Consider the following 13,396-nt stretch of genomic DNA (forward strand, 5'->3'; position numbering starts at 1 on the left):
CTTTGAAGCAGGTCTCTCTGTCTATCACAGACATCGTCTCCACGGAACCTACAGTATGTTTCTGAGGTGGACAAGGAGTAAGAACGATTGGGATTTTGCTGATGGAGAAATGAAAAGCTCGGGGAGGGCGTCTGAGTGTGTGAGGTTAGCCGTGGCAGGGGCCCTAGGACCCATGTCGCCTGGCCTCAGCTCAGCACTAGCTCTGTAGCGCAGGCTGCAATCCGTCTCTTTAGAAAGCACAGCGATTCCACCACACGTACTTCTCTGGGAGCTCAGTCTGAAGAAACTTCCCAAATTCCAGCTGAGAGGTTGATCATCTTATCTGCCAATTGTGGAATTTCCCAAAGCTTCTATTCTTAGCCAGATGTTTGAGGAAAAGCTCATGATCTCACTCGCCAGCCCTGCCATCATTCTCACCTCTCGCTTATCTCTTCCCTACCTTTCTCGTACTCAGCAAAGCTTCAAGGCACAGCCTGGGTGATAACCTCTCCCGCTCCGACCTGAACCTATTCACTCAGGAAGGCGGCTGCATACCCCGGAGGGGCGGGAGATGGAAGCTGTCTTATCAGCGGGCTGTGCCCAGTGTCCGCTTCTCCACTGTGGGAAATGGTCGCGCTTCTCCTGCAGGAGCTGCCCCAGATAGATCAGGAGGCCTTCGTGGGGGTCCTGGAGCCAGAGAGAGCCTGGTGGAGTCCGGCCGTTTCTGCCATCAGTGCGGCGTGGGAAGGGGCGTTTCTCCCATCAGTGCGGCGTGGGAAGGGGCTCCATGAACTGTCAGCCTCTTTCACGAGAAAGATTATAGAGATTTTTTTTTTTTTTTTAAGGCTCATGAAATAGGCTGAGACTTTCTGAGAGGACACCTTCCATTGGCGGTACCCAGAACATGGGAGCCAGACTGTCAGGCCCCACTGACAGCCACTTCCTGAGGTTAGGACGCCTTCTCATCTACCTGGAGCCCCGCACACGTTCAAAGTCAGGAGTGTCTCGTTGGTTGTTACATTCTTTTTGATTTTATTTTTTGCCCCCTCTCCCTGCCCCTCCTCATTAAATTCTTACCTGGTATTTTTTATTTAGCCCTGACAAGTAGCTTGGGTCCTGAAAGGAAGATTTCTTTCCCTTTTTTACCTTTTGTATTTGACATTCTTCATTGCCATGGGTATCTAGCCATCGGCCTGGCTTAGCAATCACAGAAACAGGTGAATGTATGAATTGGCTACCGTCAGCCCTGCCCCTTGGGTCGGTGCATTCATTCATTCATTCACTTAGAGGCAGGGTCTTGCTCTGTTGTCCAGGCTGGAGTGCAGTGACATGATCATAGCTTACTGCAACCTCAACCTCCTGGGTTCGAGTGATCCTTCCACCTCAGCTTCCCAAGTAGCTTGGACTACAGGTGTGAGCCACCATGCCCAGCTAGTTTTTAAATTTTTTTTTGTAGAGATGAGGCCTCCTTATGTTGCTCAGACTGGTCTCAAACTCCTGGGCTCAAGTGATCCTCCTGCCTAGGCCTTCCAAAGTGCTCAGATTACAGGTGTGAGCCACTGTGCCCGGCCTGTGCTTTTACTTATAATCAACTACACATGTGGAAGCTTTGCTGGTATGTTTGATCTTCTGTTGTACCCCATTTGTTATTGCAACAAATGTTGACCGAGCACCACAATATTCCAGAAACTGTACTCGGTGGAGGTGATAAGCTGGGAGGCAGTGAGGCCCTGTTGCCTATTAGCTGTGTGAACTTGGACAAGATACTCAACCTTTCTGTGTCTCAGTTTCCCCATCCGTGATACTAGTATGATTATTACAGTACCTATGTCACAGCAGAATTAAATATCCATAAGGCATTTAGCACAGCTTATGAGGCGCAGTAAGAACAACGCCCGAGCTGTGGTGTCCATTATGTGAAATACTGTCCCCGGGGGCTCATTTATGCACCGTGCTAACTACCTTCAGTGTAGCTGAAATGCAAGGAAATAAGTACTAGACATCATTTTCTCCTCCTCCCTATGGTCCAGCAAGTCCAGGAATTAGGAACTTCTACCCCTTTAGCAAGATCGAGACAGAGTTCCTGCTCTCAGCTCTGCCCTTCTATTCACTTCCTCCACGGGAGGAAGGAAGAAGGTCTGACTGCTGAGGCTGGTGAACGTGAGCCTGGGTGTGACAGCTGGCACTGTCTCTCTGTCCTTCCCCTGCAGGCCACGCCATTCTCTCCTCCACTCAGGCCATGGGGGTTGAGGAAGGGGCTGTCTACCCTTTCCTCCTCTGCTAGGATTAGCAGCGTTTTAATTCCCAATCATCCTCTTGTATCTATGTGATCATTGGTTCAGAATTCGGAAAGAGTTTAATAATAACCTCAGACATTAGACACAAAGGAAGATAAACTTGAAAAGCCAAAAGGGAAAGGAAGACGCCTTGCTAGACACCAGGCCTGAGATCGTTACGTCCCGTTATGCCACAGCAGCTGCTGCAATGGACAGACAAAAACATGAGCCGTGGCTTTGCTGCCAAGAGATGACGACAGAGCTGGGACCTGATATTGTTCCCAATTCAGTGAAGCTCTGAGAGGGGCTAGAGCATGGTCCTCTTGAGAATGAAAAGGACGAGGTGTAGAGTTCATGTGTCAAACCAGCGGCTGAACAACCAAAGCTTGAACCCAGGGCTGGTGACCGCAGCCAATCCCCAGAAGGTGTCACTTCTCCCTGAGTGACTGGCGTGGTTCTCTAATGAGCCTGGCAGAATTAATTTAGTGGCAGCTTCTGCCTCAACTCTTAATAATAACAACCTCTCGAGATTTCTATAGCTAAATATGAAGATACCACTAGCCAAGGAAGCAAACAGAGCTAAGAGGGAAAAAAAAAAGCAAGTGAGAATGCTAAAAATCTCATAGAAAAGGGACTTCGATGTCCCAGTGACATTCTGAACTCACGTTCTCTGCATCCTAACAGTCATTAAAATGTATAAAAATGAGTATTTCTAAAGCAGCAATACTAAGAATTATCATTGCTGCAGTTGCCTGGCAACCTGAGACTTTGGTTATTTTATTTCTAAACAGGGAGTGCTCTAAACTGGTATCTGGAGTTTGCGCAAATAGTTCTAAATTGATATTCTCCCTGTAAATCAGGAGGAGATAATACAGCATTAATATACATTTAAAGGAGGTTAAATATGCATATGTCTCTCTCTCTCACACACACACATACACACACACAGACACACACACAGATTCTTACATGCACGTCTCCCTGTTTCATGCTATCTTAAACAAATCTGGAGAACTGATACTCCTTTGCATTTTTCCTGACAAATATCTACTTAATTTCATGGTACATCTAAGTAACATACATCCAAGTCCGGAGAAAGAACCTTTCGTCTCCTGTGTGAGATGGGAATTGAACGCTGTGGCTCCGCACTCCCTAACACTTTGACCTTTCTGGCACCAGGGACAGGTTTCGTGGAAGACAATTTCTCCATGGACCCCATGGGAGTAGGGAATGGTTTTGGGATGAAACTGCTCCACCTCAGATCATCAGGCATTAGATTCTCACCAGCAGCGCACAAGCTAGATCCCTCACGTGCACAGTTCACAACAGCACGAAGTTCCTATGAGAATCCAGTGCCACTCATCAGGCAGGAGGCGGCACTCAGGCGGTCGTGCTCCCACTGCTCACCTCCTGCTGTGCAGGCCGGTTCCTAACAGGCCAGGGACCTGTACCAGTCTGTGGCCTGGGGGTTTGGGACCCCGCTCTAGCTAACAGCAATCTTGAGCCCCTTTCCCCAGCTTCCCAGACCTTGAGTACCGGGTTCCCAGTTCTGAGAAAGCAGAGACTAAGCCCAAATCTCCATGGGCTCTAGGAAGAAACGCTTCTCCAGGCAAGGGAGGGGAATGTCCGCATCCTTCAGAGGGGCTCGTCCTGAAGTTCCTGCCAGTGCTGGGCCTGCTGCCACATGTGCGACCCGCAGGTGCCAGCGCCCCACCCTCTCTTGGAAGAGAAGACGCGCTTGCATTTTGAAAAAGCTGCCTCTACTTATGAAGTGTCATTTCCTTTCAAGTCACTGACTTGAACCTGAGCTTCTAGTGCTGCCTGCTGCTTTGAATGAACTGCTGTGCTCCGATGCTACAACTTCAAGATGACTTGGTTCCTGACTCCTCACTGGGGCCTTAGGAGGAAAAGAGTTCCCATGATAGCCCCTGAGGGTGGGCGTCCTCGTCGCTTTGTGGAACACAGGCTTCTGGAAGTGGATGCTGCCTGCGGTGTTTGCTTGTGGCCTGCAGCTTCGGGATCCACCACAGGGAGGAGGAGGCGAGCTCAGCACAGCTGCTGAGACCCAAAGTGCCTCAGTGACTGATCTCAACAAACAAGGATTAGGTCTGGATCTGAACCATAGACCAAACCCGTAAGAGGGAGGTGCCGCGACGGATGGCTATGTAGCCATCATTTCCACGACGGGATGGCTGTGTAGCACCATTTTTCAAGATGACTGGGAGAAGCGTCTCAGGCACAACAGGAGAGGGCCAGAGAATGACTTTCACGAGTTCTTGTTAAAGGGCAGCCAAGACATTAGCAACTAGCTGTTGTTTAGAAACAATGTTTAGAAACACCGAGTTGGCAAATAAGCAAACAGGCCATATGACCCATTAAAGGAATTCTTCCTCCATATGGAGTAGCAGTTATAAATGAAGGTAAATGCTTCAGGGCTTGCAGGAGCCCTGTGTGAAAGGTGTGGTTTCTAAGAGTCCGTGCCCTTTGCAAGGCAACATCCAAGAGAACCAGAAATTCTATTTTTGAGAGAAGTGGGTTGCGGTTAGCATCTGAGTCTTGAAAGGCTGCGGTCCTTCAGATGAGCTGGGACGTAACACCCTTTAGCCGAAGCTCAGTTCACCCTGACAGATCCTTGTGGCAGTTCTTCTGGGGGCCAACTCCTGTGGGATGTGCCTGAAACACTGGGTTTTGGCCTGGGAAGTCATTTCAATGCTTCTGCCTATTTTTTCTTATCCATTTAAATGGGAAGACTCCTAGCACCTTGGTGCCCAAGAGTGGTAAGGAACAGCAAATGACTGTACCGAATAAAGAAGATTTGCAAATGCACTGTCAAAATGCTCAAACGAGGGCAGGGTTCCCTAGATGTGGAGGCTCTCAAAAATTAGAGCGTAATTTGTGCAGCCTGTCAGTGCAGAACTGATGAGGGGCTGGAGCCCTTGGTGGTCTCCCTGCCTTTCCTGCATGCTTTTCTGAATGGTGCCACTGTTTAGGGCCGACTTACGGCACCTGGACTGGCCGGCAAGCCTGTGCCGTGCAATGTGCCTGTGCCATGTAATGGCTGAGGTTGGAAACCTGCTCCACGTCTCTTGCATCTTCAAGGGCAATATCATTTGCAAAGTCAGACCCATTCAGCGCACATGGAGGGTGCCTGTGGGAATGCCTGGGATGGGTAATGAATCCAAACTCACTTTCCGGCTTTGCTCACATGACAAATAGCCTGGTAAAATGATGAAGAGGAATGAAGACAGGCTACAGCCCCTCTGTGCACATTCCAGTGAATTTCCCAGAGCAAGCACGAGTAACGCAGGTTCCAAGCACAGAGTTGTCTGGGGAGACAAATGGAGAGGTAGTGGGGTGTCTGTGTTTTGGGGGTAGGGGAAGGAAGAGAAGATGGAATTTGGTTTTCTATCTTTGTTTCTATTTTTCTTCCCCCGTAAGTGAGCAGGAGGAGTAACAGGAAACCACAAGGGCAGGAAACTTCCGTTCTCTAAGGAACCCATTGCAAAGACAAGGTGTGACACCCTGAAGGTGTTTAGTATGCTGACAAAATGCTGCATAATGTGGTTCAGAGTGCCGATGGAGCTGATACCAGAAATCTGGGCCTTCCTGCTGTGCTGGGCTCCCCTGCCGTGCGGAGCAAAGGCAGCTCCGACTTTAGAGAGCTTGATGAGAAGGGGGCGTGGGTCTGCAGCTCTGAACTGTCAAGGCCTCTGAAGCTGTGAAAAGGGAAGCAGTTTGATCCCGCCACCCACTGGCCGGGTGATTTGAGTAAATCTTCACCTTATCTCTCTGTACCTCAAAAGAAGACAGTTTCTAGTTGATGAATCACTTTGTAAATGTAAATTTGCAGATGCTAAATACTGAATCTAGGCTGTGGCCCAGATTCAGAGAAAACATGACAGCAAGGGTCTTTTTAAGATCACGCACAGTAAAGGGCATTAAGGACACTGAGGGGTGGCAGAACAAATGCACCGGCCAATGGATGTTTCGGGGAGGACAGTGCTGGCTGGACAGCCAGGCCGCCATGTTTCCGGCACCAGGCAACCCGGCAAGGTCTCGATGAGGTGTGTTAGGCAGGGCAGGGCAAGGACAGCTGGTGAGTCTATACTCACGCCATCAATAGCTCAACCAGGCCACGGGACAGCTCCAGGACTGGGTCTTGTGCTGACACCGCGTGGATGCTAGTCTGTGCTTGAGACCCAGAAACACTTTAATGATCACTCTCTCGGTGCCACAATAGAAGGAAGGGGACTCCTGGAATGAAGGCAGGCAGCTGTCTGCAGGGACTGGTGAGTGCAGGTGTCTCCCAGGAGCGCAGGCGGCCCGGTGGTAGGGCCAGCATGTTAAAAATATGCTTAATTAACAAGAGGCTTGAACAATTCATACACATTTTTTCTTTTTTCTTTTTTCTTTTTTTTTTGAGACAGGGTCTCACTCTGTTGCCCAGGCTGGTGCAGTAGCATGATCTCAACTCACTGCAGCTCTGCCTCCTGGGCTCAATTGACCCTTCCACCTCAGCCTCCCAAGCAGCTGGGACTACAGGCATGCAACACCACGCCTGGCTGATTTTTGTATTTTTGTAGAGACAGGTTTTTGCCATGTGGCCCAGGCTGGTCTCAAACTACTGGGCTCAAGCAATCCTCCCGCCTCAGCCTCCCAAAGTGCTGGAAATACAGGTGTGAGCCACCACGCTGGGCCATAAAAACAATTTTTAATGTTTCCCTACTCATTTATAACAAAACCCAACTCTAACTAAGTTACTTTAAATTAAAAATAGTTTCATGTTTACATGCATCTATGTTCTCACCATCAATTCAACAACTATTCATAGAAATCATAAAAGCATGTCGCCCTGCAGAAACAGTGGAAAATCTTTAAGTAAAATATGTAATCGATGACCTCCTAACAAGGTGCAATCTGGAATTTTATTTACACCATGATCTATGAAGTTATGACATTAACAGGCATGATTCTCATTTTATGGAAACCAGTGAGGGCCAGCAACTCTTCCCTTCATCTCCAACTCCAACGGTTGCCCTCCCCTGCCTTTTCTCCCCACCAGTTGAATTTATTCAACTACAGAAATGACATCAAATGAAACTCTATAATTCTTCAACTTAACAATTTTTTCCTATAGAAAAGTGTTGTTACAAGAGCTGGGAACACCATTTCTGGGTTTATCCAACTAGGATTCCAAATTTCTAGAAATGAGATGGACAGGATTGTAACCACCATTTAAGCTCCTAAAGTCGGTCCATAGGGTTGAGGGAAAGAAAAACTCCAGCACTCATCCTGAATCTCGGTCATTATAGAATACACTGCTCGACCTTTTCCTCCCACACAAGTAACTTAGGTTTTGTAGGATTTTTACAGATAAAACCATGAATCCACATACAGTTAGTTAATCCTCATGGCAACTCTGTAAGGCCAGTGTTTTTTTCCCTTTAAATAGGTGAGGATAGGCTTGACCAGATAGGTGTTACCAGACTTTCATCATAGGTTATTGGCCATAGTGTCCTAAATTCTACAATAAACTTTTATACATGTTTTATCATTTTGAGCCTTATATTTCTGTGATGTAAGTAACATGTATAGCTTTAGCCCTCATTTTAGGAAGAATGAAGGTTCATGCAGCTAGTAAGAGGCTCAGCTGGGCCTTGGCAGAAGCCCGGCCAGCCAGTCAATGGCCCGCCACCACACGGTCCAATGAGAACGCTTAGTTGGGGTGATGGTGGTGGAGTGGCTTTGTCTCTGCCAGACATAGGAGCGGCTGTAATTTAATTGTCTTGGAGCAGCAATAAAGAGACAGGAAGGATCCTGGAAGTGACTAAACATTTGCATGGGAAGGCGGTGCTAATTCTCCCAGCTTTCTAAACTCCCTAGATGGGGCTGCCAGATAAAATACATGACACCAGGAGTGTCCCACGCAATGTTGGGGTGCATATGTATAATACAACCTTATTTGTTGGTTATCTGAAATTCGAATTTGCCTGGATAGCCTGTATTTGTTTGGTTGAGTCTGGTGGCCCTACCCCTAAGGGTAAGCCAGTCTTCCACCCTCATTCTCATCACTGTGAAACAGGCGTATCTTTCTCATGGTGACAATGGCCCACCCCCTTCAGTTGCGAGTGGAGAACGCAACTGAGATAATTTCCTATTTTCTTCTAACTTGAGTAGCCTCAAGTTAGAACTGGAATAGATTTAAGTATTTCCAAAAGTTTTGAATATGGGAGATCATGCATTACACAACTGTTAGCTAAGGCTGGTCTCTGGCACTGAACTTAGAATGGGGTCCAGGCTGTCCTTCTGTGGCACACCTCTCCCCAGATGGCACTAAGCCAAGCGTCCCACACCGTGCTTACCCCCACCGCATTCTTTGAGTAGAAGAGCCACTTACTTGTATGGAATGTGTTTGCTGCCATTGACGAGAGCCAGGATGACATTGCCCAGAGCAGACAGCGAGAGGCACAGTCCTGAGCCTCCTTCTCGATTTTTGCTAAGAGCTTTCACACAGCTGCCGAGATCAATGAGATGCAGGCGGCTGCGGCCTCCAGACACTGCCACATAAGAGAAGATAAAAGAGAAATGGTTAAGTTCTGACAAACACTCATCTGTTCTTCATGTAGCTCCTTGGGAAACCTGAGGAAAAATGAAAAGGGGGAGTAAATGGTTGAAGTTCACGACCTACTAGGAAACCCCAGCAAAATCATGCTGGGGTTGCAAATAGCATTGGTCCTCTTAAAATTCTTTTCACCACACACCACTGACCTTCTAAAGTCTACTGACAGTCACACTACAGATAAATGAATTCAAATAATTCTTGCAGGTTGAACTGAATGAGATTTTGGAGAAAATAAATGTCTAATGATAGGAGGCTACATTTCTACCTAAATGCCATTTGAACAGCAGAATTCTGAAACTCATCAAGTTAAAACCTGAATGGCTCATGAGTGATTACCAGCTTTGGTTGATCATTATACAGAACCCAACCTAAAGCTCAGCCAGGAATCAGGTTGCAAACCAAAGGCAAAAATCAGGAAGAAATAACAACCAGGTGCAGAGACAGGGAAGACCCAAATATTTGCTGAGTATCTGCCAAGTGCCAGGAGCTGTACAAACATCAGCCTCATTCAATTCCCATGATAAAATCATAAGCTACATACTATTATCCTTTCTGTATTGATGAGAAAATAACAGTTCCGAAAAGTGAAGTAACTTGCCCATGAGTACTTCTGCTGCCGAAGTACAGGGAGACCAAGGTGGCAACAATTTACAAGACAGAGTACAGCAGAGGAAAGAACTCTAGAGATTTGCAGAAGGTCCGTCAAGGGTTCAACTGAGTGCTGGTCAGCACATCTGATATAGTTTGGATGTCTGTGTGCTCCAAATCTCATGTTGAAATGTGATCCTCAGTGGTGGAGATGGGTTGTCCACCCCCATGACCTGAACACCTCCCAGCAGGTTCCAGCACTGAGAATCACAGGCCTGGTGTTGAAATGTGATCCTCAGTGTTGGAGATGGGGCCTGGTGGGAGGTGTTTGGGTCTTGGGGGTGGAACCCTCGTGAACAGCTTAGTGCCCTTCCCATGGTAATGAGTGAGTTCTTGCTCTTTAACTTCATGCAAAAGCTAGTTGTTTAAAAGAGGCTGGCACCTGCCCCCTTCTCTCTCCTGCTCTCTCCTGCCATGTGACATGCCGGCTCTCCTTTCACCTTCCACCATCATCGTCAGCGTCCTGAGGCCTCACCAGAAGCAGATGCTGGGGACATGCTTCTTATATAGCTTGCAGAACTGTGAGCAGAATAAGCCTCTTTATAAATCACCAGCCTCAGGTATCCTGTTACAGCAATGCAAAAGGGACTAACACAACATTCATGTGAGAAAACTATTCAAGGCTCAGAAATTAACCACTTAAGAAGATTGGAGATCGTTTAATTTTACATATATTATTCACAAAGCCAGGAATCGTGCTACTTCCTAACAGCCAGCCTGGAAAACTTCACGATTCACGGGGCATCGGGTTGAACACCCAGAAGTATTTTCCATACTTAGCCACAGACTGAACACTGACCTGATCCCATCTAACACATATTAAAAGCAAAACAAAAAAAATGATCAAACTCTTTCCAAGTAACACAACTGCATTCTAAAACAAAGCTTAAGAATATTTACAAAGTAAAGACTTGGGAAAATGAAACCCATAACGAAGAGATCATTGAAACCAACTTAGAATTAGCAGAGATGTTAGAATTGACAGAAGCAGCTATTTATTAAAACAGTTATTTCATCTGTATTTCAGACGTTCAAAAAGTTAAGTAGAAACATGGAATATATATTTAAAAAGACACAAAACTATCGAGACCATCCATCCTGGCTAACACAGTGAAACCTGTCTCTACTAAAAATAAAAAAAATTAGCTGGGTGTGGTGGTATGTGCCTGTAGTCCCAGCTACTCGGGAAGCTGAGGCAGGAGAATGGTGTGAACCCGGGAGGCAGAGCTTGCAGTGAGCCGAGATTGTGCCACTGCACAATTTGCTCTGCCTAGGCGGCAGAGCAAGACTCTGTCTCAAAAAAAAAAAAAAAAAAAAAAAAAAAAAGACACAAAACTGAACCTCTAGAGATAAAAACTACAATGTGTGAGATAAAAAAATACTAGATGAGATGAATGGCAGAGTAGATATTGCAGAATGAAAAATCAGCAAATTTGAAGATCTAGCAATAAAACTATTCAGAATAAAGTATACAGGGGAAAAAACAACAACAAATAAAAAACAGGAAAAAAAGAGCTGTAGGACAACTTCAAGTGTCTGCTATGTGTTATTGGGGTCCCTAAAGGAGAAGACACAGAGTGTGCTACAAATAAAACATTTGAGAAAAATAATGGCTAAAAATTCCCCACATTTAATGAATCATAAACCCATGTATCCAAGAAGCTAAGTGAGCCCCAAGCACGAATGAAGAAACTATATCAAGGCATATCATAACCAAACTGCCCAAAACCAGTGATATAAAGAAAAATCTTGAAAAGAGCCAGAGGGAAAAAAGCACATTACATATAAAGGAACAAAGACAAGGATGATGGCAGATTTCTCATTGGAAATAATACAGGTGAGAAGACAGTGGAGCAATGTTTTTAAAATACTAAAAACTGTCAAGTTAAAAATATACACCCAGCAAAAGTATCATTCTAAAACAAAAGGGAAATAAAGATATTTTTAGACTTAAAAATCCTAAAAGAATTCACCATAAGCAAAAACACCAGGAATACAGACGAAGGAAGGAAGAGCTTTGGAAATGATAACCACATGGGTAAATATGTAATTTTTATTACTTTAAATCTCTTTGAAAGATTATTAAAACAAAAATCACAATGTAATGTGTGAGTAACATGTAAAATTAAAATGTTTGATAGCAATAACACACAAGTCAGAGGGGAGAAATGGAAGTATACTATTATAAGGTTTTTATTCCTTATATAAGTGGGATATCACTTTAAATTAAATTGTGGTAACTTAAACATGTATGTTACAAACACTAAAGCAATAATGAAACAATAAAAGTAATAGCTAATAAACCCACAAAAGATAGAAATTAGAATGTTTAATAAATAAATCCAAAAGAAGGCAGAAAAAAAAGAGCACAAAGATCAGATGGGACAAACAGAAAACAGAAAAGTAGTATTTTGAACCAAACGATATCAATAATCACATGAAATTGAAATAGTCTAAAATACCCTTATTAAAAGGCAAAAATCATCAGATTGGATAAAAAAGTGAGGCACTACTATATGCTTCCTATGAGAAATGCACTTCAAATAGAAATAAACAATAGTTTAAACGTGTGAGTGTGGATAAGGCAAACAGTAACCAGGAGAGTTGGAATCTACCAGTATTAGACAAAAGAGACTGAAGACAAAGACCTATCCCATTTATGCGAAGACCTGCGGGGAGGCATGTCCAGCACCTCCTGCTGCAGTCATGGAATATCCTACTGATGCAGTGTCCTCCTGGGAAAGACACACCTTCAGATACAAGACTGGGCTCTCTAGCTTCTGTCCCACAGCAGATCCCAAGGGGGCCCAGTCACAGCTCCAGACCCTCCCTCTGCCGTCAGATAACTATTCTATCTGTACAGGAACTTGCTGGGTGACACACATGCCTCTGAGCTGAGACTGAGCCCTTCAGTATCTGTCCCACAGCAGATCCCAAGGGGGCCCAGATTCTGCTCTAGCTCCTCCTGCTGATAGTTGGGGAACTATCCTGTCTATGCAGGGATTTACTAGAAGATGCATGCCCATTTGAGCCAATGTTGCAGGTATGCCAGCCTCCATCCTTTTTTTTTTTGAGACGGAATCTCGCTCTGTCCCCCAGGCTGGAGTGCAGTGGTGCAATCTCGGCTCACCGCAAGCTCTGCCTCCCGGGTTCACGCCATTGTCCTGCCTCAGCCTCCTGTGTGGCTGGGACTACAGGCTCCTGGCCAGCCTCCATCTTATAGCAGATGGTGAGGAGGCCTGGTCTTGGCTTTAGCTCCTCCTGTTATGGGTAAGAAACTACTCCACTTGTGCAGAGACTTGCTGAGTAACACATGCCTGTCTCAGCCAATGAGAAAGGCCCATCAGCCTCCTCCTCACAGCAGATCCTGAAGGGGTCTAGTCTCAACTTCTGCCTCTCTTGCTATGGTTGGGGACCCAGCCTACCTGTGCAGAGGCCTGTAGGGAAGTACACTGGTCTGGGACACACCTGTGCAGAGGCCTGCAGGGAAGTACACTGGTCTGGGACACTAGGACAGTCTTCAAGATTCTGGTCCCTGGCGGCCAGTGTTCCCACATAACACAAGTCCTGTCCTTGGATCTTCCCCAGGTCCGTTTGGCCCAGAAAGCCATTGTGAGACTCACAGCAAGCCTGGGAATAGAGTATCCTCTAGTGCTGAGATGACTGTGGTGATCACAGATAGGGAACATAATAGTCAGTGGGCTTAGAATCCCTGGAAGACCCTCTGAAGAGGTGCAGGCACAAACAAAGCCAGACTAGGAAGACTAAAATATTTAATCTCTCAATGTGTAGCTATCATCATACTTCAAGCATCAAGAACATTCAGGGAAATACGATGTCAAAGGGACAAAGTAAGGCACCAAGACTGGCC

The 13,396-nt window shown here is 45.9% G+C and overlaps 1 protein-coding gene across 2 annotated transcripts in view; it reads right to left on the reverse strand.

Moving 5' to 3' along the window:
- Window positions 1–13,396, reverse strand: part of KIF26B (kinesin family member 26B) — a 555,676-nt gene that overhangs the window by 52,163 nt on the left and 490,117 nt on the right. For both annotated transcript variants that reach the window (XM_015127721.3, XM_028849150.2), the window contains one exon: window positions 8,653–8,812. In XM_015127721.3, coding sequence (XP_014983207.3) covers window positions 8,653–8,812 — 160 coding nt within the window. The remainder of the gene's footprint in view (window positions 1–8,652; window positions 8,813–13,396) is intronic.

The sequence above is a fragment of the Macaca mulatta genome, chromosome 1 (genome assembly GCF_049350105.2).
Source record: "Macaca mulatta isolate MMU2019108-1 chromosome 1, T2T-MMU8v2.0, whole genome shotgun sequence".
In the NCBI taxonomy this organism is placed as follows: domain Eukaryota; kingdom Metazoa; phylum Chordata; class Mammalia; order Primates; family Cercopithecidae; genus Macaca; species Macaca mulatta.